Genomic DNA, 27667 nt, shown 5'->3' on the forward strand with positions numbered 1-27667 from the left:
TGATATCATTATGAAAATCATACAAATCATACACAAGAATAACAAAAGAACAGACATTCCATAACAAAAAAAACATCATAAAATATACAAAAACTGCTATGGGGCATCAATTAACAAAATATTTTATTAAGTTTTTGACATAAGGCTACCAATATTCAAACATTTGTATCTATTAAATCATTTAACACTTATATTACTATAGATTATTATCCGATACATTAATAACGACAGTTTTTAATTTCACAAATAGATTTGAAATTTTCATTCATTCATTTAAATTTTTAAATATTAATTAATCAGATCGACTATGTTTATAAAATTAAAAAATCTCACCGCCAATGTATCAAATAAAATCTTAGATTCATTGTGGATAACTCTAAACCCTAAAACTATTCAATTAGATTAATATATCTCATAATTGGGATTTTTTTTTTGGCTGCTTCTTTTTTCTATAAAAAAACAATCAAATATACATCCCTAAAATTCCTTCAATTTTCTAATAGATTAAAAGGTAAGGAAAAAAGAAACAGAAGCCAACCCCATCATCACTCCATGGAAGAAGACGGCTTAGGTGGTAGTGTAGAAGACGATGAATCTTGGTGGGGTGGAAAAATAATCTGAATAATCTCTTTATCTTCCACAATTTTCTTGGATTCATTCACGTCTGTTGAGAAAGAACCTCTACGTTTCTTAGGAGCAGGAGGACAAGACAAGAGTTCAGGGATCCGATGTTCTTCAGAAGTTGGAGTCCGACAAATTTCAGGGTCGAAAAGTGAATCATCAGCTGGTGGTGGTGTCTTTGCTTCGACATTAACAGTTAACTTTGAAAAGTTGTCAACTAGACATTGTTGCATGGCTTCTTATTGGGAATTTTTACACAGAATTGATGAGGGTGGCAATGGTAAAAAGGGTAGGAATTTAAGGAATGGAAATTTTAATTTTAGGGCATGAAAGAATAGATAAGACAAAAAAACCAAAATGGAAACAAGGAATAAGGGATAAAAGTGGGGTCGGGCCATTATTTTTAGAGTTTGACTTTTATTTTTTATCTTTTAAGTTAAAAATATGTTCCTTGTCTTTTCTATTTATTTAATTCATTTATTTTCTCAAATTTGTCACCTCATAATATTAATTTCTTTTATTATATCGTAATTAAGTTTTTTTATTTCTAAAATGATTTAATATATAATTGTATTTCGTATAATTTCGTCTCATTAAGTCATAAGGTTATATTTTATATTAACAAAGTATTTTTTAATTATTAATTATATAACATTAATAATATAAATCTAATATTAATGTGTGATGGGCCTTAGGAGACTAAACTTAGAGGCCCAATGTGGACTTTAAAGCTAAATTTTAGAATTAATTGATTTGACCCATACCCATATATATTAGATTAGTGACTTTCTTGTATTTTGATTTGTATTTTTGGTAAGGTACCGACACTGCCAAAAGAAAAAGAAAGGAGTTTGATGTCATAGAGTAAAAAAATAAAAATTATCTTTACTCTCGGCTCCTTGCGTAAAAAATCTCTCGGTAAATATTTTTGCATAAATTATGTTATTTATTTATTTGACTTTTTTTTCCTAATATGTTATTGTTTAATATTATTACAACTTTCAAGTTTTTCAATTAAATTATTGTCAACAAATTATTCGTCTTGTGCTAACTATTCCTATGTCTACTACAATAACCAAACAAGCATTTTCAACCATAAAAATTGTGGAGACAAAACTTCACAACAAAATGGAGGATAATTTTCTTTCAACTAACTTGATGGCATACATCGAAAAAGAGATAACTCGAAAATTTTCAACAAATTCTATTATTGATGAGTTCAATCTTATGAAAAAGCGGAGTGTGCAATTTAAGATGCCTAGTACCGAGAAATACGACTAAGGATAAGTTTTTTAATTTAATTTTTGGAATTATAATGATATTTATGAAACTTTTAGTATAATATTAGTTATTATTTTTTGCATATCGAAAAGTATTTGAGAAGAATTTTCAACAGATTCTATCATTGATGATTTAAATTGATTTATTTGATAAGAGAATAAAAAGTATCCGAGAAGAATCGGTACTTTTTACGAAAAAAATCATTCAAATTTAAAAATTACTCCTCTTTGAAGTAAAATCTTGAACCTGTCCCTACTTGTAAGAGTAAGAAGGGGTTGTAATAATCAGAGCTAGCAACATTCTTAAATCACAAGGCAATAAAATAGATAATCTTACTCAGAGTCTTCTTGTGTAATTAGCTTAGTTGTCAGCTTGTTTTCGCCTTTACAAAAAAAAGTATCAAACTTTTACCTAAAATAACAAATTTTTTTTAACTTAAATAGCCTTAATTGTCGTTCCATAAATAAGTTATTACCAATTCTTAACATGTATATTGTAGTCAAATATGAATTAATTTTTGGTAATTTTTTAACTCTTTTTTTTATTATCAAAATAATAATAATAATAATATTATTATTATTATTATTATTTTGCGGTAAATAAGGTAATCAAATATGTCTTAATAAGGTATTGTTATTTTTTTAATAAAAATTTTATAATTTTATAATTTTTTTATAATTTTATTATGAGTTTTATGAGTTTTTAATAATTTTAAAATTTTAAAGTACTTAATTTATTTTTTAAAATTTAGTGCTTTTGTTGGCTCTTTAGTCTTATTAGTTTCAAAAAAAATTAATTTACTTCCAATAAAAGAGGAGGGGTCAAATTGAATAAATATGTAAACGTTAAAAGACTAAATTTGTTATTATACCATATATAAACACCAAAGCATACATTTAATGGTACAATTTGAACAGAGAGACCATTTTACTCACTCATATAACTCGACTCAAAATTTCTTGACTCGGTTCTAAAAAATTCAAATTGAGTTTGATTGCTAAAATAAAATTCGTCAACTCGACTAACTAGAAATTTTTTTACTCGATTCGACTCGATCGAATACTCACCCCTAACTACGAGCTTGGGAAGTTGGCATTTTTCTTAAGATTTAGCTGATAGCGGCTGAAACTTGTGGGTAGTTATGTAGCTAATCTCATTGTTTTTCCTTACACCTTCATGTCGCCAAATACACACACAAAGCAACTGTTAAAGGAACAGACAGAGAGAATCTTTCTCATTATTTTTTTCTGAATGACTAGGTTCAATTAAGATAATTTACTCTAGTCATCATTTTGTTGATTTGGCCAGTTATTTGGTTTAAGTGACGCGTGTGGGATCACCTTTAACCTTGATATGTTTAATTATTTTTCTAAGTTTTTCACATATGTTGAGAAACCTCATAGGTCATTCTAAACCAATGTTCGAACACATATCAACTACTAATTCTTCAATCAAAATGAATAGTTCAAGCGACATAGATTTCAGTATGATTAGATCGAAAAACCTAATATTGCTTTGGTATTCTCTCCCATGGTCGTTTGCATTGAGAACAATATAGTGTTACTTTCCATGCTTTGAAAATACCATGTATGGCTGAAGCTATAAACTTGGAAAGAAAAAAAGTGCATATCTTTCTTGATTACTTTGTTCTGTAATTTGTTTATGTTTCTCTTAAAATTCAGGAATACGATGTGGAGACTCTAAAAAACAAGGTATGGTATACGTGTGTATGATATTGGTAGGTGGTAAACGATAACAATTTCTCCAAGTAGCATTTGAAAACTTGAATTTCAAAAATAATGTAATATATAAATGTAATTATTTCTCAAATCTATAATATGGATTTATTAAATGGTTGTTTAGTGATGAAATCCCCCATATTGAATCTCTTTTGATTTTTACATAATCATATACACAGCATATTACTATTTATGTAGTCAATGAAATCTGAAACTTCAAAATCCATGTTTTGAAAAGGTAGCACTAATGTATCATATCTCTGAAATTTTGATTTGTTTTCCATATTTGTTATTTTAGCTTTATTTTGCAGTGTCATGTGTGAAAGAAGTTGCTGCAACTGATGATCATGAATGTTTGGAAAACCAGATCTGGTTTGAAGCACAATATAGTGCGAACAGACTACCATTTTGGCTCAATGATAACTAGATGAGCTCGTTGAGTGGAAGCAAGAACAGAAATGAGGAATTGGTTATCATTAACTTTTCATAAGCTGGAGGACAAGGTATTCCTATTGATCAACACCGTAGAAGTTTGCTTACTCGGGAGAAGTTACAACGTAATTTTAGTTCCTTGAAATCCCAACTTTTTAACAAGAATAACAACAAAGTGGATGTTGCAAATTACCTTGCCTTAAAAATAAGCACCAGAAGAAAATGTTTGTATTCTGGACAACCTCAAACATATAGCTGCACAAATCCAAAATGTTCGTGGAGAAGCTACTGAGTAATTTCCATGAAAATATTCAACTTCTTGTTTGTGCCTCAATCCAAGGGATGGAAGAGGTGACACCTAAGGATTTCGACTGGGGCATGTTGAAAACGTGGGCGGCTGATGCTCAACAAGGCTAAGAACATTGCTTTCTAGTGGGATTTGCTAATAATCTATTGTTGGGAACTTGATGAGCCCGACACACCTATTATAGAAGACCTAGGACCTACAAGTAGAGGTGCTCATAGGCCGGGCCGGGCAAGGCTAAGAACATTGCTTTGTAGTGGGATTTGCTAATAATCTGTTGTTGGGAACTTGATGAGCCTGACACACCTATTATAGAAGACCTAGAACCTACAAGTAGAGGTGCTCATGGGCCTAATAATCTATTGTTAGGATTTTTTTCCCGGGCTGGGATCGGGCTTAGTCAGAAACTGTTGGAGAGGGTTGACCAAAGAAAAAAAAGTTTGCGAAATCAAGTTATGAGTGGAAGAGTATGTTTTTGTTGCAGTTACCGTCGGAGATGAGCTTCAATTTAGTTGTCGTCCTGTACTTGGGCTTCTAAGGATACTTTTGTTTGAACTCACAATGGTTTGGTACTTGAACTCAGTCAAAGAATTTGGGGTTTCTATAGTTATTTATTTTTAGTTACAAAAGGAAGTTGAACTATAATGCTATCAATAACAATAGACTAGTTACTTAACACTTATCCATTGACATTACATTTTGCATTGCCGAAGGCAGTTGTGAGAAAATAAAAACTCGTTTGGCAACACCTTATCGCCTTGTGTATAGCATCAGCAACCATATTCGTTGTTCGTGGTACATGTTGAATCTTCACTTGCCAATCCCTCGTCATCCAGCTGTGAACCTCCAATGCCAATCTCAACGATCCCATTACTTCGGCTCCAAGTATTAGGTCTACTATTGTTTTACTATCACTCTCAATTAGCAGCCAACGCACCCCCTTCTCCCAAGCCGTTTCTAGCCCATCAACAATTGCTCGAAGTTCTGCCTATAGTTACTTTTATTTTAACTCGATATGGTTATGGTATTTTTTCTTCTATATCTCTAAAGCCTATGGTTTTAGTATTTTTAAATTCAATATTTTGTTTGTCTTACCCTTTAGCTATACATTTATCCATCATAAATTATAACTACCATTAAAATTGTAATGAAATTAAACAAAAATATGTGTACCAAATCGATGGAAGAAATTAAATTTTTAATTACAAAAGTAAGAAAAAAATGTTTAGGTACTAATGTGAAAAAATGGTTAATTCAAAGGCTAAATGGTACATTTACGCCAACGAATAGTTCTGGGGTGTAATTTGTAAACCCATGAATAGTTTTAGGGTTTAATTAAAGGTATTGTCCTTGTTGGGACCTAATATCTCCCGTTTCTTGAACCAATATTTCCCGTTCCTTTGGTCCAAGCAATGATCAAAATAGGTCAAATTTCATATTCAGTACCTGCACTATGTTTTTCTTTTTGATTTAGTCTCTCCTCTATAATTTGGTCATTTCCAGCCTTTTTACTTTTTAAAATGTGTAATTTCAATCAACATTGAGATTAATTTTTTTTAAAACATATAATGAGATGAGATGAGATGAAATGTATAATTTATTATTTTATATATCTAGATAATTTTTTTACATTTAGAAAACAAAAGAAAATTGTATAATATTTTTCTAATTATACAAAAAAAAATACATATAGAATGCACAACAGAAATGGCTTTAGGACTGAAAATACATGTTTCGAAAATTAATGGGACTAGAAATTAATAAATTATATAGAGGGATTAAATCCTTAAAAAATTCATTTATAATTTATTTACGGAGGAAATAAAAATTCATAATTTCACTTAATATAGATTCCAAGTAAAAATTCTGCTGTTTAATTTAGTTTCTATACTTTGTGAAAGTTGCTGCTTTAGTTTCTATATTTTAATTTAATTAAATTTGGTCTCTATACTTTTTAAATTAGTTAAATTTAGTCCCTATACTTTTAATTTTTAGTTTTGAACCAAACAGTAGAAGTTAAATTTGTTTGGTTAAAATCAATTACTAGTCATGTACTACGCGTATAATTGTAGGTTTAGTTTATGGTCTTCAATTGGATCATTCTAAGTCTCTATATTTGTTTCCAATTTAAAATTTTAGTTTTGATGTAAATAAGAGTCGTTAATCCATTAACTGGATTTTGACATTACACGCATGATAATATGTTTACCGCATCGAATTTTGGAAGTAATAGAACTCGATGAATTTTACTGTTATCATTTGGTGAGTACTGAAATTTTAAAATTTGAAAAGAATAAGGACCAAATTCATAACTTTTAATAGCACAGTTTAACCTTGTTATATATAATATCTTCATTCTTCAAGGACTTGGCTGCAGCACTTGCCTTATTTCCGTTTCTGTATTAGCTCTCCACTAAAGCTTTCGTTCATCTTCCCTGACAGTGAGTATTGCTGAATTACTAATTGATTATGATATCTTAACTTGATTTTGCGGAGTTTTGTTTTTCATTTGGAGAAATCTCTTTCTTTATATCATTTCGTTTTTGTTAGTTTATATCTGTAATGTTTTTACCTGTTTTCAATTTGAATGTCAGTAGATCTGTGAAAGATGAGCAGCGATGACAGTTTGGACAAACTTATAAAAGGAACGTTTGTTGATCCCTCGCCGGAAAATAGCCTGGAACTTCGAGAAGACCTTCGACAGGTTGGGATTCCGGCAACTGAAGCGCAAATTGGCGCGAACGTACCGCCGTTGCCGAGCGATGATAACCAGGTCAACTCTTTGAGCTTGATGTCGAGTAGTAGAACGAAAAGAAACCTGGAATTTGTTTTCGATAATTTCTCGGGAGATAAAGGAGAAGAAAAAAAGCAGCGCCGAGGAGGCTTTTATATCGGTGAATCATCAAATCCGCAGCAACAACGAGGAGCGGGAAGTAAAGAAGAGGATTTATCTGAGCTGGAAATGGCGAAAGCTTTCAAGGATCGTATTAACAGTCAGATAAAGATGGTAATGTTTCTTAATTGAATTTAAAAAAATTAGTATTAAATACTCATCACCGTTAGTATATGTTGAAGTTAGATAAATACTGCATCCACTGCCAAGAACCCTGCTTTGAACCCTGCTTTTAGCCTTCTGTAGATGCCTTTTCTTTTTTATACTAGGAATCTGTTCTTACGATGGGAAACAACAGTTTGGATGAAGAAGAATTATCCTTGCTTTTTATTTTATTTACTTAAAAAATTAGATAAATTAAAATTTTGTATATTAAATCAAGAGAAAATCTATTTTTTTTTGTTAAAAATCTCATTAATTTGTATTATGAAAAATTGGCATAGTTAACATATAAATGACCGATTTTTAATAATAAAAATAAATAAAATTTTTAACAAAAGTACTGTTTATTCTTTAATCTACTTTAAACTAATATACGTAAATTAATTTACTCAATTTTTAGTAAAAGGAATGAAGTGCAATCCAAATTTTAATACAGGTAACTTTGTAATACTTTTACCAATATTTTAGAGAGCATCATTGTTCAATAAGTTTAATTTTTACTTTTTTTTTAATACAAGTGCTTTGCTACCCATTTCTTTATTGAATAAACACTTTTTTTTTGCTGAAATGCTTTAAGTGATTATAACTTTTATGTAGCCACCATTATACTCATTATCTATACAATTATTGCTTTCCATTTTTCCATGTTCAAGCAACCCTTTTAATTTCACTACCCTATTTAGCATGTTCATTCTTACTTTCTCATTTTAAGAGTCCTTTAGTAACTTTTTACCTAAAGCTTATAAGGGTTTGAATGTTTTGTTAGGGGACTTTTGGACCTTGTGGCAAATTTAGAACTCTCATTTTTCTCAGTCTATTACCTCCACCAGTTTAGAGCTTGCCCTAATCTTCCTCTCCACTATTTCTAAAGATATTTCATTTTGTTAGATTGTAACGTTTTCTCACTTTACTAACAAAACCCTTTACACCTTCCTTGAAGTGCCTTTTCTCAACTGACAATATAGCTAAGTACATTTTCAGAAAAAATACTGGGTACGGTCCGAAAACCCTTGCATTAACAATGGTGATAAAATCATGAGAATGGTTTTTATCTCCGTAGAAGACACTAACAATACCTAGTAGTCACCCTTTTTTTTTTCAAAGAAAAAGTTGTAAGAATTGTTTATCTCCATAAAAAGCAATATCTTGAAATGTGTATTCGTATTACATGTTTCTTAATACTTGTTTATATTTGGTGAAATGTAGGACGACATGGCATATATGGAATCTGTGATCTGGATTTTCCATCAGATGATAGAGATGAAAGCCTCTGCTCTCTTGCCAAAAGTTCTCGGCTCCCTCAAGCAAATCAAATCGCAATGCCCAGTTCGATCTGATCTTGATGACATTAAGCGAAAGGTCCTTGAAATCGAGCTCGAGTTCAAGGACACTGGTTTGACAAATGAGGCAAAGTGGAGATTGCTCGAATTAGAAGAGGAGTTTAAGAGATTGGATAAAAAATGGATGAAGGTATGGTATTGTTTACAAATTTAATTACCACATTTAGTTTCATGATGTAACATATTATTCTGACTTTTTAACTTGGTTTTTCAGGACTTGACAAAAGCTGTTAACCTTGATGCAATCTTCACTAATAATATGGTATGCACATAAACGCTTCTTATGATTGATATTAACCTAGATTATTATTCTTGAATAAAATGAACATTTCTCATTTATAAATCACATTATAATTATATTTTTCTTTCCTCATTCATTAGACTTGTTTTTTAGATAGTAAAAATGATAAAAATATCATGGAGGGTCTTGTATTAAAAATTAGATTACTTTTTGTCTCCTCTAAAAACAAATGGACAGTTAGTCTTTATATGTAATATCAGAGCAAATGGCTCCATCTATTACAAATTTTATTAATTTCTACTGTTAAAATCTAGTCATTATACCTTAGCATGAGGTATATGTAACACGTTACATATACCTGTTTGGTTATTCTGTTATCCACATCAATTTTTAACTATAGAAATAGACTATAATTTTAACAGAAAAGCTAAGTTTGCTTATTTTTTTATTAAATGAGTAAAACATAATCTAACTTATAATACAAAAGTCTCTATAATATTTTTACTTAGAAAAAAAAGGTCATTTTCAATTTTTTTTTTTTGGATTTGAGTGTGACTAGAGAGTACTATTGCATGTCCCGTCTCATATATATTTTTTTCTATGCATTTAGAGGAATCCTTGGTGATCATATGTGATACCTACTACATTTGAATATGTGTTTCTACATTAATCTTTTAAAAATCAATTTACAATTGCAATATCTTTCCTCACGCACCCGACCACTTTAAGCTATATATTTTAGTAAGAATTTTTAAAAATTTTTTTCATGTATTTAGGTGAACCTTGGACGGTCATATTCCATGCCCATATCTGAATATATGTGGAACATGGACATTTCAAGCAAAATGATAATAATACATGTGGTTGAATCTTTCTAAGCATATGATATATTAGAAGCTATAAACTTGAGAATGAAAAAAAGTGCATATCTTACTTTATTAATTTGTTCACCGTCCATTTCTCTTGTATCTCGTCTTTTTTATTTTTATTTTTGCAGTATATCCAATTAATTCTTAAACTTGCCCCTGTTTGAATCTCTTCTTGATCATTAAGTTTTATTTCTTTTAAATTTCAGTATTTCAGCGTGGAGACACTAAGGAAAGAGGTACGGTGTATCTAGATCTATATATAAGTTGCATTATCTATCCAAGTCCAAAGACTCATTTCAAAAATGGGAAGGTTTGGACAAAAATATTAAGTCGAAAAATGAGTTTGAGCAAAAAAAATTAGGCTCATTTTAAAAATGGGTCGAGCTCGGGCTTGAACATTTAAGGCCAAAGCTTGTTTTTTAAATTTGTAATATTTTATTATATTATAAAATTTATAATGTAAATATTAAAAAAAAGTTAAGATAACTATTAAAATGAGCTTGGATTAGCTGTTTAGAAATAATGACAGCCTCACCTAAATTTTTAGGTTTATATTTCGCATTGGACCAATTTTAAACAAGCATAATACGTATTAATAACATGTTTAAATTCAATTCAGCCCATAAACACTTCTATATATACCTATTCGGAAACTCAATTTTCGAAACATGAATTTTGGTTTGTAACCTTTACTACATAAATGTAATATTTATGATTATTTTAAAAATAATAATGAGAACTAATTTATATTTATAGTAAATGAAATACAAATTTAAATCTTTAAAATTCACGTTTCCATAAAGTAACTTTACATTGAAATTTTAATTTATTGTCTATATTTGTTGTTGTTGTAGCTTCTTTCAGCATGTCCATGGATTGATATGAAGAAGTTACTGTAAATAATGATCTTTATGCTGTTGATTAAGATCATGGAAGTTTGGCAGCTTGTGAAGGATAACTTATCATTGTTATCACTCATCTTTTGTTATCTTTTAGAACACAATCAACTTTGAAGGATTGTTTGATATATTTTTAATCTTCTCTATGACACTCTATGGTTTTAACTTTGTGGAATTAAAATCTAATAAAAAAAATGAAGAATTTATGAGTAAGGGCAGCCATGGAAATTTTCTATTTAAATCTTTTATTTACTTTTTAAAATTTTAAATTAAAAAAATAAAATTAGACTTTAGTTATCTTTAAAATTGATAAAAATTTAATTTAATTTTTTAAAATAGTAAAAATTATAATTTAATTTCGACTTTTCCTAAAAAAAAAAATTCCTGAGTTAACTGTACAATTGAGCTTAGTTGAGTTACATGAAGTTTAGTATCAACTTATCTATATTGAGCTGGATTCAAGATTGAAATTATATTATGCCCATTCATTATAATTAAAAAGAATCAAATGTAGACATTAAAACCTTTTTTAATTCTTTTACTTCTATTTAAAACATTTTTAAACAAATAAATTTTTGTCTTATAGTCAAATTTTAATTTAAAATTTATTTGTATGTGGATAAACAAATAAATGATTTTAAATTATTTATAAAACCATCCAAAAATCCAAACTTGATTTAACGATTTAACTAAAATATTTTTAAATTACAAGTCTTCAATGATTTTGAGGATTTTGACCCGTATATGTTCTGGTAGGTATTACATTTTGTGGTATCTCAAAGTTTAAAAATAAGGTATAGACTAAATTGTAAATGTTAAAAAGTAAAGGGATGTTAATGGTAATTTTATTAACCACAAGTCATATGTGGCAACGCTTCACTGGTGTTCTTTCTCGCGCTCCAACTTTTTAATCTAGATGCTTCCGACCTTAGGCCTCTACTTATTTAAGATCTTTTCTTCCCCATTAACACAGCAGTAGCTCCTTCTCTTCTCTACACTACATCAAAGCAGTGAGTTGCTATTTCAATTCACTTAACTCATTTCCCCTCACTTTCTGTACATCTCTTGCTTTGATTTTTGCTAAATTTATAATTTCATATACGTTTGAGTAAGTTTTGTTAGTTTATGATTTTGACTTGCTTGCTTGTTTCTATTTTTGTTCTGAACTAGGAAAAACTTTTGATTTGAGTTAAAATCTTCAGATCTGTGAAAGATGACGAATTGGTCTTGTCTCAGAGGCCATAGGGATATCGTTACGACACCAACACCTGGAGCGCCAAATGGGGCTGATGGACAACGATCGGCCGATCATTATCAGGTGAATTCCTCGAGCTCAATGATGACCGGAGGAAAGAAAAGAAATCAGAAAGATAAAGGAAAAGGAAGAGGCATCAAGAAGCAGTGCCTGGCCCGGGTAACCGGTGAAGAAGAGAGTGTGGGAGAGCTTACTGTACAGCATAGTGGGAAAATCTACACTGACCAAATCAACAGAAGGATATGTAAAGTAAATTCTCTTAACTGAACTTAGCCATTCACATCAACTGAAGCAAAAACCATGAGAAAGATTTTCTCTGTCTCTTACTTTGACACTTGCTTTGTGTGTATTTGGTGGCATAAAGGTGAAGGAAAAACTTTTGGATTGGCTAAGGAACTGTCCAGAAGTTATATCCATCATCAATCAAATTGAAGAGAAATGGCCACTGCTATCTGAACTCCAAAAATTAAGGAGAAAAATAGTGAAATCCAAACCGAGTTCAAGGCAGGCCGTTTAAAAGAGGATGGGGCGATGCAGAAAATGGACGAACTAAAAGAGAGGCTCAATCGTGTAGATGGACAACTACAGGTGTGCTAATGTTTACCAATCGAATTACTGAGTTTGGTTTCATGATCTAATTGTCCAATTTAACTTTGGTTTTTCAGGAGTTCCACAAAGCGAACAACGTTGAGGTAAGCACAGTAACAATATAATTACTAAGTTCGATATCCTCTTGATCTAACGATTTAACTTGGTTTTTCAGGAGTTGAACAAAGTAAAGAAACTTGAGACAATGTTCCTTAAAAATGAGGTAAGCACATTTCTTATCATTGATATTAACTAATATAGTAGGGCATAGTACCAATAAAGTCCCATGTCCTTATCCACTAAACTTGTTTTTAGACATAGCAAAAAGTATTTTTCTTCAGCTATTTGTTTGGATTCGGGTTTATGCATTGGATACATATTTGTGTATTTGAAAATATACCTATATTCAAATATATGTTGGTATGTTCCTCATTTATAAATCCAATTACAATGTAATATGTTTCTTCATCTACTACACTTCATTTCTAAATTTAGTAAAATGTCATTTTCAGTTATATTAATTGGATTCGAGTATGAATATTTTTATATGGATTCACAATTTTATAGGTTCACGTTTAATCTTGATATATTTAAATTTTTTTTAAATCATATATTTTAGAAAATCTCGAACGTTATATTTTAAACTAATATTCATAAATATGCCCTTATTTGCATCATATGTTGAATCATATTTCTTGATGAATTTGTTGTCTACCCATATCTTCCTTTTTCAGGTCTCAATATCTAAAGTTATCTTAGACTTGCCCTTATTTGCATCTTTAATAATTTGTTTATATTTCTCCTAAATTTCAGGAATATGACGTGGAAACTCTTGAAAAAGAGGTATGGCATATATATATATATAAATGAAATTGGTAGGTGATGATCGGTAGATTTGAAAACTTGAATTTCGAAAATAGCATTAGACATAAATATTATTTGTCAAATGATTTAATACATAATTTGATATTTAAGTTTAATATTTTTTTCTAATATTTATGTGTTAAGTATGGAGTTTCTACACACTAATATAAATTTAATTATTTCTCAAATCCATAATTTGAAATTATCGGATGGTTGTTTAGTAAATAATCTAAAAATTCATGTTTTTTTTCAAAGTACATAATCCCACATTGAATCTCAGTTGATTTCTATATAATCATATACACAACAATTTCGTGACAATTAATGTAGTAAATGAAATTTGAAATTTTGACTTGTTTTCCATGTTTGTTGTTTTAGTTTATTTCTGCAGTGCCAAGTACGCAAGGAGTTGCTGCAACTGGTGGTCATGAAAGTTTGTCAACTTTTGGTGGTATGGATATCCCAATTTCTGGCATCGAACAAAAGTCCCCATGGCATACCATTGGGGAACACTATTACCAGGGAATGCTTGAACAGGGTGGGAGTGAGGCGTCTGAAGCACAATACAACACAAACACACCACCATTGTCGCACAGTGATAATCAGATGAACTTAATGCTCAGTGGGAGCAACAAAAGAGATGGGGTTTCAGAAGCTGGAGTACAAGTTACTGAAATGAATGATGTTACTATTCCTGTTGATCAAGACCACGAAAGTTTGCTGGCTAGGGAGATGTTGAAGCGTAATTATAGTTCCTGGCTATCCGGACTTTTTAACAAGGACAACAACAGTGTGGAAGTTGCACACTTCCATGGTTTACAAGAAGCATTGGACGAAACTCGTTATGGGGAAACACCAGACTACCTCAAACGTATCGCAACCCTAATCGAAGTGGATCGTGGAAAAGCTACTAAGTTTGGCCATAAAAATATTGAAGTGCTGGTTTGTGCCGCATTCAAAGAGATGGAAGACTGGCGTACACCTAAGGATTCCGGCTGTAACCAGTTGAAAAAGTGGGCCGCGACGCTCAATATGGGTAAGGAACAAGACTTTGAAGTGAAATTTGCTGATGACACGTTGAATAATATTTGTCTTGCCTGTTATGCTTCCTTAATGATCTATGGAGGGGATGGTTCAATTCAGTTCATACCATTGGGGAACACTATTACTAGTGGAATGCTTCAAAAGGGTGGGCGTGAGGCGTCTGAAGCACAATACAATACAAACACACCACCATTGTCGCACAGTGATAATCAGATGAACTTAATGCTCAGTGGAAGCAACAAAAGAGACGGGGTTTCAGAAGCTGGAGTACAAGGTACTGAAATGAATGATGTTACTATTACTGTTGATCAAGACCACGGAAGTTTGCTGGCTGGGGAGATATTGAAGCGTAATTATAGTTCCTGGCTATCCGGCCTTTTTAACAAAGACAACAACAGTGTGGAAGTTGCACACTTCCATGGCTTACAAGAAGCATTGGACAAAACTCGCTATGGGGAAACACCAGACTACCTCAAAGGTATCGCGGCTCTAATCGAAGTGGATCGTGGAAAAGCTACTAAGTTTGGCCATAAAAATATTGAAGTTTTGGTTTGTGCCGCAATCAAAGAGATGGAAGACTGGCGTACACCTAAGGATTCCGGCTATAACCAGTTGAAAAAGTGGGCCGCGACGCTCAATATGGGTAAGGAACAAGATTTTGAAGTGAAACTTGCTGATGACATGTTGAATAATATTTGTCTTGCCTGTTATGCTTACTTAATGATTTATGGAGAGGATGGTTCAGTTCATAAGGTTGCGAGTGGAAGGGTGTGATGCTCATATGTTTTTCTATATTTCTATAATTAGTTTTATTATAAGAACTCAGTGAATGGTTTCGGTATTCGAATTCAGTGAGTTTGTATTGTGTCAGGAATGTTGTCTTTTATATAAATTTTAATGAATTGGTATGTTTTATGTTTGTGTTATTTCCTTTATCAGGTTTAGGCTAGAAAAATTGAATGGTTGATTATAAAATTTATCATTTCCAAGTATTGATAGCATGTTTGATCTTGGATTGTAACATTTGCGTTCTGGCTTTGATGCTCGTCACCCTACAATGGGTTAATATTTTGTCACATAATTTATGGTGCAGGTGAAGTGTTCAACAAAATAACAGAAATTTTAACTATAAAGAGTACGATTTCTAGAATTTCATTCATAATGCAATTCATGGTATTTGCATTACATAATATGGAGAGACATTTGGGGTAATTGATAGCTCTAAAATATAGCTAATTCTCCACATATGCACTAACAATTTCTTTCCTCAGCTAATTAGATTTTTCTGTCATTAACCCCATGGCTCAGTTCCAATTTCTCAGCTAATTTCCATCCTAGTTTCAACCAACTCCTAAACCTCTATTGCTAGGTGGGGTATCGGTGATCTTTACTCGAAAAATGAATACATTAGTCATTTTTATAAAAACAATTATTCATTTCTATTATTAAAAACTAACATAACAAATGGAATAATCATGCAATTACACGTGGCGTGCCAAGTGTACCTCATACTAACGTATAATGACTAATTTTTAACAATAAAAAATGAATGAAATTTTTTAACAGAATGACTAATTTAATCTTTGATTTAACGTATATTGATTAATTTACCCATGAGTAAATCTAACTCCTGGTACAAAGACCTTCGTCACGGGCATAGCCAGAGGGCTGGCAGACTCAGCTTCCCTTAAAATGGAAAATTTTTCATTTATATCCTTTAAATTTTTTAAAATTTTAAATTAGTAAAGATAAAATTTCACTTTAATCCTCTTAAAAATAATAAAAATTTGATAGGCTATTTTCATCATAAATCCATAACAATATCCTTGTCTCCAAATGATTTTTGTCAGTCTGAAAATTGAGATTTTTTATAATATAATCCTCCCAAGTAACATTTTCAGAAAAACTTCTGATTGTTTTAGATTCAGAAATTTGATTTGAGTTAAAATTTTCAGATCCGTGAAAGATGACGAATTGGTCTAGTCTCAGAGGCCATAGGGATATCGTTATGATACCCACACCTGGAGCGCCAAATGGTGCTGATGGACAACCATTGGCCGATCATTATCAGGTGAATTCCTCAAGCTCGATGTTGATCGGAGGAAAGAAAAGAAATCAGAAAGCTAAAGGAAATTAAGGCATCAAGAAACAGTGCCTGCCCCTGGTAACCGGTGGAGAAGAGAGTGTGGGAGAACTTACTGTAGAGCATAGTGGGAAAAAGTTAACTGACCAAATCAACAGGAGGAGGATGTGTAACGTAAATTCTCTTAACTGAACTTAGCCATTCACATCAACCGAAGCAAAATCAATGAGAAAGATTTTCTCTGTCTCTTACTTTGACACTTGCTTTGTGTGTATTTGATGACATAAGGGTGAAGGAAAAACACTGGGATCTGCTAAGGAACTGTCCAGAAGTTAAATCCATCATCAATCAAATTGAAGAGAAATGGCCACTGCTATCTGATCTCAAAAAAATTAAGGAGAAAAGGAGTGAAATCCTAACCGAGTTCAAGGCAGGCCGTTTAAAAGAGGATGGGGCGATGCAGGAATTGCTCGAACTAAAGGAGAGGCTCAGTCATGTAGATGGACAACTACAGGTGTGCTACTGTTTACCAATCGAATTTCTGAGTTTGGTTTCATGATCTAATTGTCCAATTTAACTTTGGTTTTTCAGGAGTTGCACAAAGCAAACAACCTTGAGGTAAGCACAGTAACAATATAATTACTAAGTTCGATTTAACTTGGTTTTTCAGGAGTCGAACAAAGTAAAGAAACTTGAGGCAATGTTCCTTAAAAATGAGGTAAGCACATTTCTTATCATTGATATTAACTAATATAGTAGGGCATAGTACCAATAAACTTGTTTTTAGACATAGCAAAAAGTATTTTTCTTCAGCTATTTGTTTGGATTCGGGTTTAGAGTTTATGCATTAGATATGTATTTGTGTATTTGAAAATATACCTATATTCAAATATGTGTTGATACATTCTTCATTTATAAATTCAATCTAAATGTAATATGTTCCTTCATCTATTACATTTCTTTTCTAAATTTAGTAAAATGTCATTTTCAGTTATATTAATTGGATTCGAGTATGAATGTTTTTAGATAGATTCACGATTTTATACGGGTTCACGTTTAATTTTGATATATTTAAATTTTTTTAAATCATATATTTTAGAAAACCTCGAAAGTTATATTTTAAACCAATATTCATAAATATGTGCAACACCAAGTCACATAGCTTGAAAAGACTATATATGTTGAATCATATTTCTTGATGAATTTGTTGCCTACCCTTATCTTCTTTTTTCAGGTCTCAATATCTTAAATTTTAAAAAGTAAAGGGATGTTAATGGTAATTTTATTAACCAAAAGTCAAATGTGACACTTCCCTGGTGTTCTTTCTCTTGATCCCTGGTGTTCTTTCTCTCGATCCCTGGTGTTCTTTCTCTCGATCCAACTTTTTAATCGAGTTGCTTTCGACTTTAAGCCTCTATTTAATTGAGAACTTCTCCAATGGATTTCATCATTTCTTCACCATTAACGCAGCAGCAGCTCCTTCTCTTCTCTTCTCCACACTACATCAAAGCAGTGAGTTGCTATTTCAATTCACTTAACTCATTTCCCCTCACTTTCTGTACATGTATTGCTTTGATTTTTGCTAAATTTATAATTTCATATCCGTTAAGTTTTGTTAGTTTATGATTTTGACTTGCTTGCTTGTTTCTATTTTTGTTCTGAATTAGGAAAATCTTTTGATTGTTTTAGATTCAGAAATTTGATTTGAGTTAAAATTTTCAGATCCGTGTAAGATGACGAATTGGTCTAGTCTCAGTGGCCATAGGGATATCGTTATGATACCCACACCTGGAGCGCCAAATGGTGCTGATGGACAACCATCGGCCGATCATTATCAGGTGAATTCCTCGAGCTCGATGATGACCAGAGGAAAGAAAAGAAATCAGAAAGATAAAGGAAAAGGAAGAGGCATCAAGAAGCAGTGCCTGCCCCGGGTAACCGGTGGAGAAGAGAGTGTGGGAGAGCTTACTGTACAGCATAGTGGGAAAATCTACACTGACCAAATCAACAGAAGGATATGTAAAGTAATTTCTCTTAACTGAACTTACCCATTCACATCAACTGAAGCAAAAACCATGAGAAAGATTTTCTCGTCTCTTACTTTGACACTTGCTTTGTGTGTATTTGGTGGCATAAAGGTGAAGGAAAAACTTTTGGATTGGCTAAGGAACTGTCCAGAAGTTATATCCATCATCAATCAAATTGAAGAGAAATGGCCACTGCTATCTGATCTCCAAAAAATTAAGGAGAAAAATAGTGAAATCCAAACCGAGTTCAAGGCAGGCCGTTTAAAAGAGGATGAGGCGATGCAGAAAATGGACGAACTAAAAGAGAGGCTCAATCGTGTAGATGGACAACTACAGGTGTGCTAATGTTTACCAATCGAATTACTGAGTTTGGTTTCATGATCTAATTGTCCAATTTAACTTTGGTTTTTCAGGAGTTGCACAAAGCAAACAACCTTGAGGTAAGCACAGTAAAAATATAATTACTAAGTTCGATATCCTCTTGATCTAACGATTTAACTTGGTTTTTCAGGAGTTGAACAAAGTAAAGAAACTTGAGACAGTATTCCTTAATAATGAGGTAAGCACATTTCTTATCATTGATATTAACTAACATAGTAGGGCATAGTACCAATAAAGTCCCATGTCCTTATCCACTAAACTTGTTTTTAGACATAGCAAAAAGTATTTTTCTTCAGCTATTTGTTTGGATTCGGGTTTATGCATTGGATACATATTTGTGTATTTGAAAATATACCTATATTCAAATATGTGTTGGTACATTCTTCGTCTATAAATCCAATCACAATGTAATATGTTTTCTCATCTACTACACTTCTTTTCTAGATTTAATAAAAAGTCATTTTCAATTATATTAATTGGATTCGAGTATGAATATTTTTATATGGGTTCACGTTTAATCTTGATATATTTAAAATTTTTTAAGTCATACATTTTAGAAAACCTCAAAAGTTATATTTTTAATCAATATTCATAAATGTGGCAAACACCAACATCAAGTCACATAGCTTGAAAAGACTATATATGTTGAATCATATTTCTTGATGAATTTGTTGTCTACCCATATCTTCTTTTTTCAGGTTTCAATATCTACTTGCCCTTATTTGCATCTTTAATAATTTGTTTATATTTCTCCTAAATTTCAGGAATATGACGTGGAAACTCTTGCAAAAGAGGTATGGCATATATATATATATAAATGAAATTGGTAGGTGATGATCGGTAGATTTGAAAACTTGAATTCCGAAAATAGCATTAGACATAAATATTATTTATTAAATGATTTAATATATAATTTAATACTTAAGTTTAAAATTATTTTTCTAATATAGTATTCGTGTTATTTTTTGATGCATTTGATATCATATTTGACAAGAAGTTATATGTTTTGGTACTAAAGGTAATGGTGTTAAGTTTTTAGTGCTTAATTCGGATTTTAGAGATGATTTGATAAAATTTTATAATTAGCAATTAAATTTCATCAATTAACCATAAAATCCGAATTAAAGATTAAAAAGTTAACATCATTACTTTCAAGTACCAAAATATATAAATTTTGTCAAATACAAGTATCAATTTGGACTAAAAAATAACACAAATTCTATATTGAAAAAATGTGTCAAATTCAAGTATCAAATTATGTATATTTTCAAAATCCATAATATGAATTGTTTTAAAATTTCATGTTTTTATTTTTTTTAAGTACAAAATCACACATTGAATCCCGCTTGATTTGTACATAATCATATACACAACGATATTATAAAAATTTATGTAGTAAAAGAAATCCGAAACTACAAAATCCATATTCCCATAAAAATTTATGTAGTAAAAGAAATCCGAAACTACAAAATCCATATTCCCAAAAAGGTAACACTAGTATTATCATATTTTTTAAATTTTGATAGTAAAAGTATCATAGAGGTGTGAGTTGGATTACAATTTGCCTCCTTACTCAAAAATGGGCAAATTAGTCCTTATAGCTAGATCAAAGAGCAAATTGGCTATTCTATTAAAAATTTTATCAATTTCTATTTTTAAAAACTAGCGTCTATATGCCCGTATGAGGTACACGTGGCACGTCATGTGTCACTTTATGGTTATTTCGTTAGCTATGTCAATTTTTAACAGTACAAATAAATAGAATTTTTAACTGAAATGTCTGGTTTGCTCTTGGATTTAACACATAATGATTAATTTGCTCTTTTTTTGAATAGAGAGAGGAAAAATACAATTTCGCTCCTAGTATAGGACTCTCCATGGTACTTTTACTAAACTATGACATGTTTCTTCGTGTTTTTTATTTCAGTATTATTCTATATGTCCACATAGGAAAGAAGTTGTTGCAACGGATGATCATGGAAGTTTGGAAAAAGAATTACGGTCTAAAATGAATGAGTTGAAAAACGAAATTTATGCCGAAAACGACAACAAAGTGAATGTTCAAGCCGGACCCCATGATAATAAAGGTGAAGATGTTGAAGGAGGTGATTCGGCTCCACCTCCAGCGCAAGCTCCACCACAATATCCAATTTTTTCTGCCGACACTTCAGCTATACTCAACGTACTTGGCTCTTTGAGAGGTGAAGTTCGAGGCTTAGGTGCTAGTGTCACGGGCCGCAGTTCAAAGCCCGTGACCATCGCACCAAATGCATCCAATGGAGGTCTATTGCTCAGATGGGGATCATTTGGCTCACGAGAACTGGCCCGATTCAATGAGATACTAAAGAAGCCTATCAGATTGAAGCCTGGTTGGCCCGATAGCGAAGAGATGGCAACTTAGGTTAATATGGTAACTAATCTTAGAAGATATGATATTATAATCTTAGAGATCTTAGATATGATATGGAATCTTATAAGATATTATTTTATAAGATTACATATCTTATCTAAGATATGGAATCTTAGAAGATATGATATTATATTCTTAGAGATTTGATGGTAGGTAAACTTTAATCTCGTCCGTCGATGTAATTGTATCTTGACCGTCGGTTTTGGGGGAGCTCAAGTATAAATAGAGAGCCTCTCCCTCATTTGTACACACTCCATTCATTGTTTCATTATTCTTTGTGAATAAGAGAATATAGAGCATTTACTCAAACACTTTGTGTGCGTCCCTTTCTTTTGTTCTTTATAAGCTTCTTTTGGCATAAGTTTGCTTCCGCTGTACGAGTTGGTGCTTTGGAGGAGTTCTTAAGGAATCCTCATTCGAGTAAAGGCTGACTTGGGCGAGTTTGGACGAGCGAATCGCCTAAGGCCGCACGGATCGCGAGACGAAAGGTCTAGCCCCGTGACAAGTGGTATCAGAGCTAGAGTTCGAACCAAGTGGTACCAGAGCTATAGTTCGAACCAAGAAGTATCCGAGCTGTTGGTTCGAAGGCACCGTTGGGATGTCAAGAGAAGAGTCTGAACAAAGGTGGGCGAGGAAGTCTTTGAGGGAGATGTTGTCGGCTATTGAGGAACGCGTGGGGAAACTTGAGGAGTCCATGGAGGACGCCAAAGAGTCGAGCAATGCGCTTGGGGAAAGCATTGATGACTTGAGAGAGCAGTCAAGGGACTTTGTTACCGAGTGTCTCACTTTCCACAGGGATAGTGTGCAAGAGTTGCTAGATTCCCAAAGGAAGAAGCTGACGGAGAGGAACAATGCTCTCGAAGCCATGATGATGGCTTTGAAGGAGGAAACAATAGCCACGACGAGGGCTTTGAGCACAAGGATAGAGGAGCTCGAGGGAGAGTTAGCCTTGTGTCAAGCAGCCGTGGGGAAAGGAGTGTCAAGTGCAGCACTCAATAACGAGGATGTCCCGAAACCGAAAGAGTTCGCTAGGATAAGATCTGCATACGATGTGGACAATTTCTTGTGGAGGATGGAAAACTACTTCCGTGCCAAAGGAATCGTGGATGATGCGGTTAAGGTAAATACTGCTTCAATGTTTCTTACTAACATTGCGCTTTTATGGTGGCGACGTAGGACCACAGATAAAAGGCAAGGTGAGATTGGGACGTGGCAGGAGTTCCAATGCGAATTGAAGGGACAGTTTTACCCAGAGTTTGCCGAGGAAGAAGCTCGAGCAAAGTTGCAAGGAATAACGCAACGGGGCACAGTGGGGGAGTATGTTCGTGAGTTCAAGGAACTCATGCTCCAAGTTGCAAATGTGACCGATGAAGAAGCATTGCTTGCTTTTCAAAAGGGATTGAAGCCGTGGGTCAGACAGGAGGTGGAACAAAGAGGTGTCCAAAACTTGTCGGAAGCCATGACGGTAGTTGAATCCATAGTGAAGCTTGGTCAAGGGAATGGCAAGCTTGGGTCTTCCAAGTCCGATGGAAGGGGCGTATGTGAAATGGATCACAAGGAAGATAGTGTGGATGGCAATGGCAACGGCGACAATGGTGGTAATGGGAAACCACGAGTTGGGAAGAAGAAACCCAAGAGGAAAAGAGACAAGCTGAAATGCTTTCTGTGCGACGGTCCACATATGTTGAAGAAATGTCTAAGGAAATCCGCGCTTAAGAAGAAGCCGGTGGGTAAGGCCTTGGGACTTGGTTCGAGCGCAAGGGGTGTTGAACCTAAGGAGGCCAAAAGCGAGAAGAAGCCAGTCGAGTGCTTCTTATGTCATGGTCCGCATCGGTTGCGGAAGTGTCCGAGGAAGTCTGTTATCGATGGGAATGATCGAGCAGATACGGAGCCCAAGAAGCTTGGTTCGAGCAAGGGTAAAGCCGAAGCCAAGAGGGCTAAGAGGAGCAAAAAGAAGCGAGTAAAGTGCTTCTTGTGCCGTGGTCCGCATGAGTTGCGGAACTGTCCAAAGCAAGCCGTAGTCAAAGGAAAGGCAACGTCCGAGCATAGAGAGTCGTCGGAGGGGCTTCCACCCAAGGGAGAGGTGAGTTTGTCATCGAACTTAGAGGAAGAAGTTGCGATGAAAACAGTGAAGCTAGGAACAATGAGGCTCGAATCGAGTGAAGCGTCGGAGTTGGCCGAGTCATCGACAAGGCTTCCACCTATGGGAGAGGTGGGTGGTGCATCGGACTTCAAGGAAAAAGAAGTGATGCATGTGGGACAGTTGACCCGAGTAAATGCAAAGGTACATTCGAAACACTCTGATAGTGTTTTGCATTCTAACTTGTGTACTTGGCGAGAACGTAGGGGCCCTTTCGAAGTTCTTGAGCAAGGAGGCCGAGAGACTGTGGGCAAAGCGAAGCCAAGTGTCGCGAATCATGAGGATTCTGTTCGAGGGAAGTTAGAATGTGGGCAAGGGAGTGACATAACTCCTTGTCGTCGAGATGTACAAACGAGTAGGACGGCTAGAGTTAAGAAGCGACGAAAGTCGAGGCAAAAGTCCCAAATAAAGGGAAAGGCTAAGGCGTCGAGACGAGATCGAGACGAATCAAGCCAGTGCCATTCAGAAGTCGCAACGAGGGCGTTGCGAGAATGGGTGGGGGAGAATGTCACGGGCCGCAGTTCAAAGCCCGTGACCATCGCACCAAATGCATCCAATGGAGGTCTATTGCTCAGATGGGGATCATTTGGCTCACGAGAACTGGCCCGATTCAATGAGATACTAAAGAAGCCTGTCAGATTGAAGCCTGGTTGGCCCGATAGCGAAGAGATGGCAACTTAGATTAATATGGTAACTAATCTTAGAAGATATGATATTATAATCTTAGAGATCTTAGATATGATATGGAATCTTATAAGATATTATTTTATAAGATTACATATCTTATCTAAGATATGGAATCTTAGAAGATATGATATTATATTCTTAGAGATTTGATGGTAGGTAAACTTTAATCTCGTCCGTCGATGTAATTGTATCTTGACCGTCGGTTTTGGGGGAGCTCAAGTATAAATAGAGAGCCTCCCCCTCATTTGTACACACTCCATTCATTGTTTCATTATTCTTTGTGAATAAGAGAATAGAGAGCATTTACTCAAACACTTTGTGTGCGTCCCTTTCTTTTGTTCTTTATAAGCTTCTTTTGGCATAAGTTTGCTTCCGCTGTACGAGTTGGTGCCTTGGAGGAGTTCTTAAGGAATCCTCATTCGAGTAAAGGCTGACTTGGGCGAGTTTGGACGAGCGAATCGCCTAAGGCCGCACGGATCGCGAGACGAAAGGTCTAGCCCCGTGACACTAGGATGTCTACATTGGAGAAACATATTGCTTATCTTATGTTTCAATTCTCTCCACCACAGCCTCCTCAAGATAGCTAGGACTCATTTTGCATTCATGGATTTTCATGTTTTATTTGGATGTTTTACATTGTTTTACTTACTATTTTGAGATCCTTAAATGTTTATTTTCTTATTTCAAATGTTACTTCATTGCTATATTGTTTTACATTCTTTCTCTTTAAGCTTTACTTTGATTTGTTTTGATATAACAAAAAGGGAGAGAAAAAGTAAATTTGTTGATAATTACTCTCTACAATTTTGTGACCAATTTTTAAAAACAAAATCGAGTCTTTAATTGAAATTGATTTTTAGAAAGGGGAATATTTTATTCAAAAAATAAAATTTATCAAAACATTTTGTTATATAAAAAAGGGAAAGTTGTTAGGTTAAGTTTTAATTTGACAAAGATTTTAATATAACAAATATAATATTTTTGAAATAAAACTCGACAAATTTTATTTGTAAATTTATTTGTAAGAGATAAAATTTTAAATCTAATAATAGTGCTTTTCCGAGGTGTGAGTCGGAAACACCAATTCACAGCCACATAACTAATTTAAGGAGACGATGAAATAATCGAATTAACTGAAATTAATATATATTAATTCAAAGTAAGAACTTATACAACAAACTAACCAAAAAAAACTCAGGCCCAAAGCAAAACAAATCAACCCAGGCCTAAAATAAAAACCACAAAGAAATAAAAGGAAACTAAAAAGAAACAGAATCGCCCACTCCCTTGAGAATCGGATAGCCCGTCACACCCAGCATCTACAACAACTTTTCCTAGACGGTTCCCATTTCCCCTTATCACAAAACTCTTCCTCTACCTTCTTCTTCAGATCTGTTAGATTCGCCATGTTTATCTACCATAATTTTCCATTAAACAAGAGTGGGATCCGAAGATACTGGATCTACCATAATTTTCCATTGCTTTTTCCCCCTTCAATTACTTAATCTTCTTACAATATTCACATGTTCGACAACTTTCCTACATCTTCTGTTCTAATTTGTCTTCCCAATTCTCGATTATCACAAATTAAAAAGCTTGTTATCCTCTTATTTTTGCTTCTTTGCATTCTAACGGTCAAGTTCATTTTATAGATGTAAAAATATAAACTATTTAATTAATATAATTCTTTATAATGTCGTTTTGTGTTCAATAATTATATTGGACTTCAATTAAATTAAAAGTCGAGTTAGATAAAAAAATTAACTAAAAGGCAAAACTCTTTTTAATTTTTTTTTCAATCGATTCAATGTTATATTTCATCCGTAAATAACATGATAATTGTTAGAATTGCGTGACCGAAATCCAGTCATTTGTTAAGAAAATAAAATAGAGAGACATAATTAGAAAATCTGTGGGGACGAAGGGTTGAGGGTTGAATTAGTATAGGACTATACTTCTTCTATTAAACATTGATTATAACAGACTTGTTTAACCCTTAAATAGATGTAGTCGAACTCTTGTATTATGTGTTTTTCAACATAATGAATTTCTCCTCCTTTACCCGTAGTTTTTTCCAATAAGTGTTTTTCACTTAAAATCAGTGTATTTTTATTTTACTTTCTTATTACTTTGCAATCATTTCTTTTATTATTGCAATCATTTCTTTTATTACTACTATCGACATGGATTATAAAAGTAATGAATTCACTTTTGATGTAATATTTTTAAAATTAAAAAGTAAAATAATGGAGTGTGCATAAGCCGAAGAAGATTTTTGTCTCACATCTAATATCCTAATGCTTGATTCTTGCTGACAGTAAACATCGAACTTTGCGAAACATCTGGGGGAAGGGGGGGGGTTAACTCTTCAATCTTCATAAACAATCGAGGCACGTAATTGCATTTAAATAATAATGCTTCATATCTTAGATTATTTATTATTAACACCTCATCATTAGTATTAAACTATTACTATTGTTATTGTAGATTGAAATTTAGTTCATTTAGAATGTAGGTTTGAGTACGTTGAAATGTATTATCCTCTTATTTATGGATTAAAAAAAGATTATAAATAATTCTAGACATTATATCGAGAAAAAAAACAAATAAGAAATTCAATTATTAATTCCTTCTTCATAATAATAGCTAGAAAACACATGTGGATGCCTTAAAATGGCAAAATAGAATGAGATTAGAGTAATTATATGACATGCAACATACTTGGGCAAGTAATGACATGATTTAAGGGTCACAAGCCCTTATTGGTTACTATTATACCAAATTTTCCTTCTTGCATCCTACTCATTTTTCTTTTCTCATCTCTTTCATCAAAGTAAAATAAATAAAAATAGTAATAGCAAGAAAGGAACCAACAACAATTTCAATGAATTTGTTTATTCATGTTAGGTGTTCTTCGTATTTATCAAAAAGTTTATAAGTACTTAAGATGATAATAGCGAATAGTTGAAGAAGAGTCGAAACAGGCTCGGTATCGTGACAAGCAGGTAAGGCTCGTCGGGACAACGTGATGTAAACCCTAGGCAAATGCGGCACTGAGATCATGAGAAGGAAAGTCGGCACATCACGACGTGTTCTCCTATTTGACAGTCACGTTTTAAACTTCAAGCAGAACTGTTTCTCTTAGTTAAACTCTGATTATTACAGGGATATTTTATTATGATTAAAACTCTAATTTAAACTTATTTAAATGGATCATTGCATCTCTAACTTGACGTGCCAATCAACAAGGGCTTTTCTTTTGGGGGGCAACAAGATATAGTTGCAGATAAGCTTTTTGTGATAATTTCATGGTAACTATGGAGATAGTTTTGTTCTTGAGTTAGGATTTTGTTTTTTGAGTTTTGGGTTTGTACGTTTAGTATATTTATATTTATTTTTCTCCATAT

General features: G+C 33.0%; 4 protein-coding genes across 10 annotated transcripts; 3 read left to right on the forward strand and 1 right to left on the reverse strand.

Moving 5' to 3' along the window:
* Positions 1–504: 504 nt before the first annotated feature.
* LOC121223548 (cyclin-dependent protein kinase inhibitor SMR6) lies at positions 505–1097 on the reverse strand. Its single transcript, XM_041105242.1, has one exon. It carries the CDS (start codon positions 852–854, stop codon positions 546–548), a length of 309 nt encoding a protein of 102 aa, XP_040961176.1. The 5' UTR covers positions 855–1097; the 3' UTR covers positions 505–545.
* Positions 1098–6725: 5628 nt separating this feature from the next.
* LOC107951720 (uncharacterized) lies at positions 6726–10994 on the forward strand. Of its 2 annotated transcripts, none has more exons than XM_016886859.2 (6): positions 6726–6818; positions 6972–7384; positions 8639–8902; positions 8987–9034; positions 10089–10118; positions 10737–10994. In XM_016886859.2, exons 2-6 carry the CDS (start codon positions 6986–6988, stop codon positions 10779–10781), a joined length of 786 nt encoding a protein of 261 aa, XP_016742348.2. In that variant the 5' UTR covers positions 6726–6818; positions 6972–6985; the 3' UTR covers positions 10782–10994. The 2 variants fall into 2 exon arrangements, with proteins under 2 accessions (XP_016742348.2, XP_016742347.2); XM_016886858.2 differs by having other exon boundaries at positions 6975–7384.
* Positions 10995–11660: 666 nt separating this feature from the next.
* On the forward strand, positions 11661–15458 carry LOC107951721 (uncharacterized). Of its 6 annotated transcripts, none has more exons than XM_041105243.1 (7): positions 11661–11791; positions 11952–12285; positions 12401–12624; positions 12702–12728; positions 12800–12847; positions 13438–13467; positions 13867–15458. In XM_041105243.1, exons 3-7 carry the CDS (start codon positions 12568–12570, stop codon positions 15304–15306), a joined length of 1602 nt encoding a protein of 533 aa, XP_040961177.1. In that variant the 5' UTR covers positions 11661–11791; positions 11952–12285; positions 12401–12567; the 3' UTR covers positions 15307–15458. The 6 variants fall into 6 exon arrangements, with proteins under 6 accessions (XP_040961177.1, XP_040961180.1, XP_040961181.1 ...); XM_041105246.1 differs by having other exon boundaries at positions 11690–11791; positions 11984–12285; XM_041105247.1 differs by having other exon boundaries at positions 11705–11791; positions 12018–12285.
* Positions 15459–17832: 2374 nt separating this feature from the next.
* Positions 17833–21744, forward strand: LOC121223549 (uncharacterized). The gene is made up of 7 exons (XM_041105248.1): positions 17833–18127; positions 18338–18639; positions 18754–18978; positions 19056–19082; positions 19154–19201; positions 19788–19817; positions 20951–21744. The coding sequence occupies exons 2-7, from the start codon at positions 18349–18351 to the stop codon at positions 21422–21424; spliced, it is 1095 nt and encodes a 364-aa protein (XP_040961182.1). The 5' UTR covers positions 17833–18127; positions 18338–18348; the 3' UTR covers positions 21425–21744.
* Positions 21745–27667: the final 5923 nt, after the last annotated feature.

Source organism: Gossypium hirsutum, chromosome D11 (assembly GCF_007990345.1).
Source record: "Gossypium hirsutum isolate 1008001.06 chromosome D11, Gossypium_hirsutum_v2.1, whole genome shotgun sequence".
Classification (NCBI taxonomy): domain Eukaryota; kingdom Viridiplantae; phylum Streptophyta; class Magnoliopsida; order Malvales; family Malvaceae; genus Gossypium; species Gossypium hirsutum.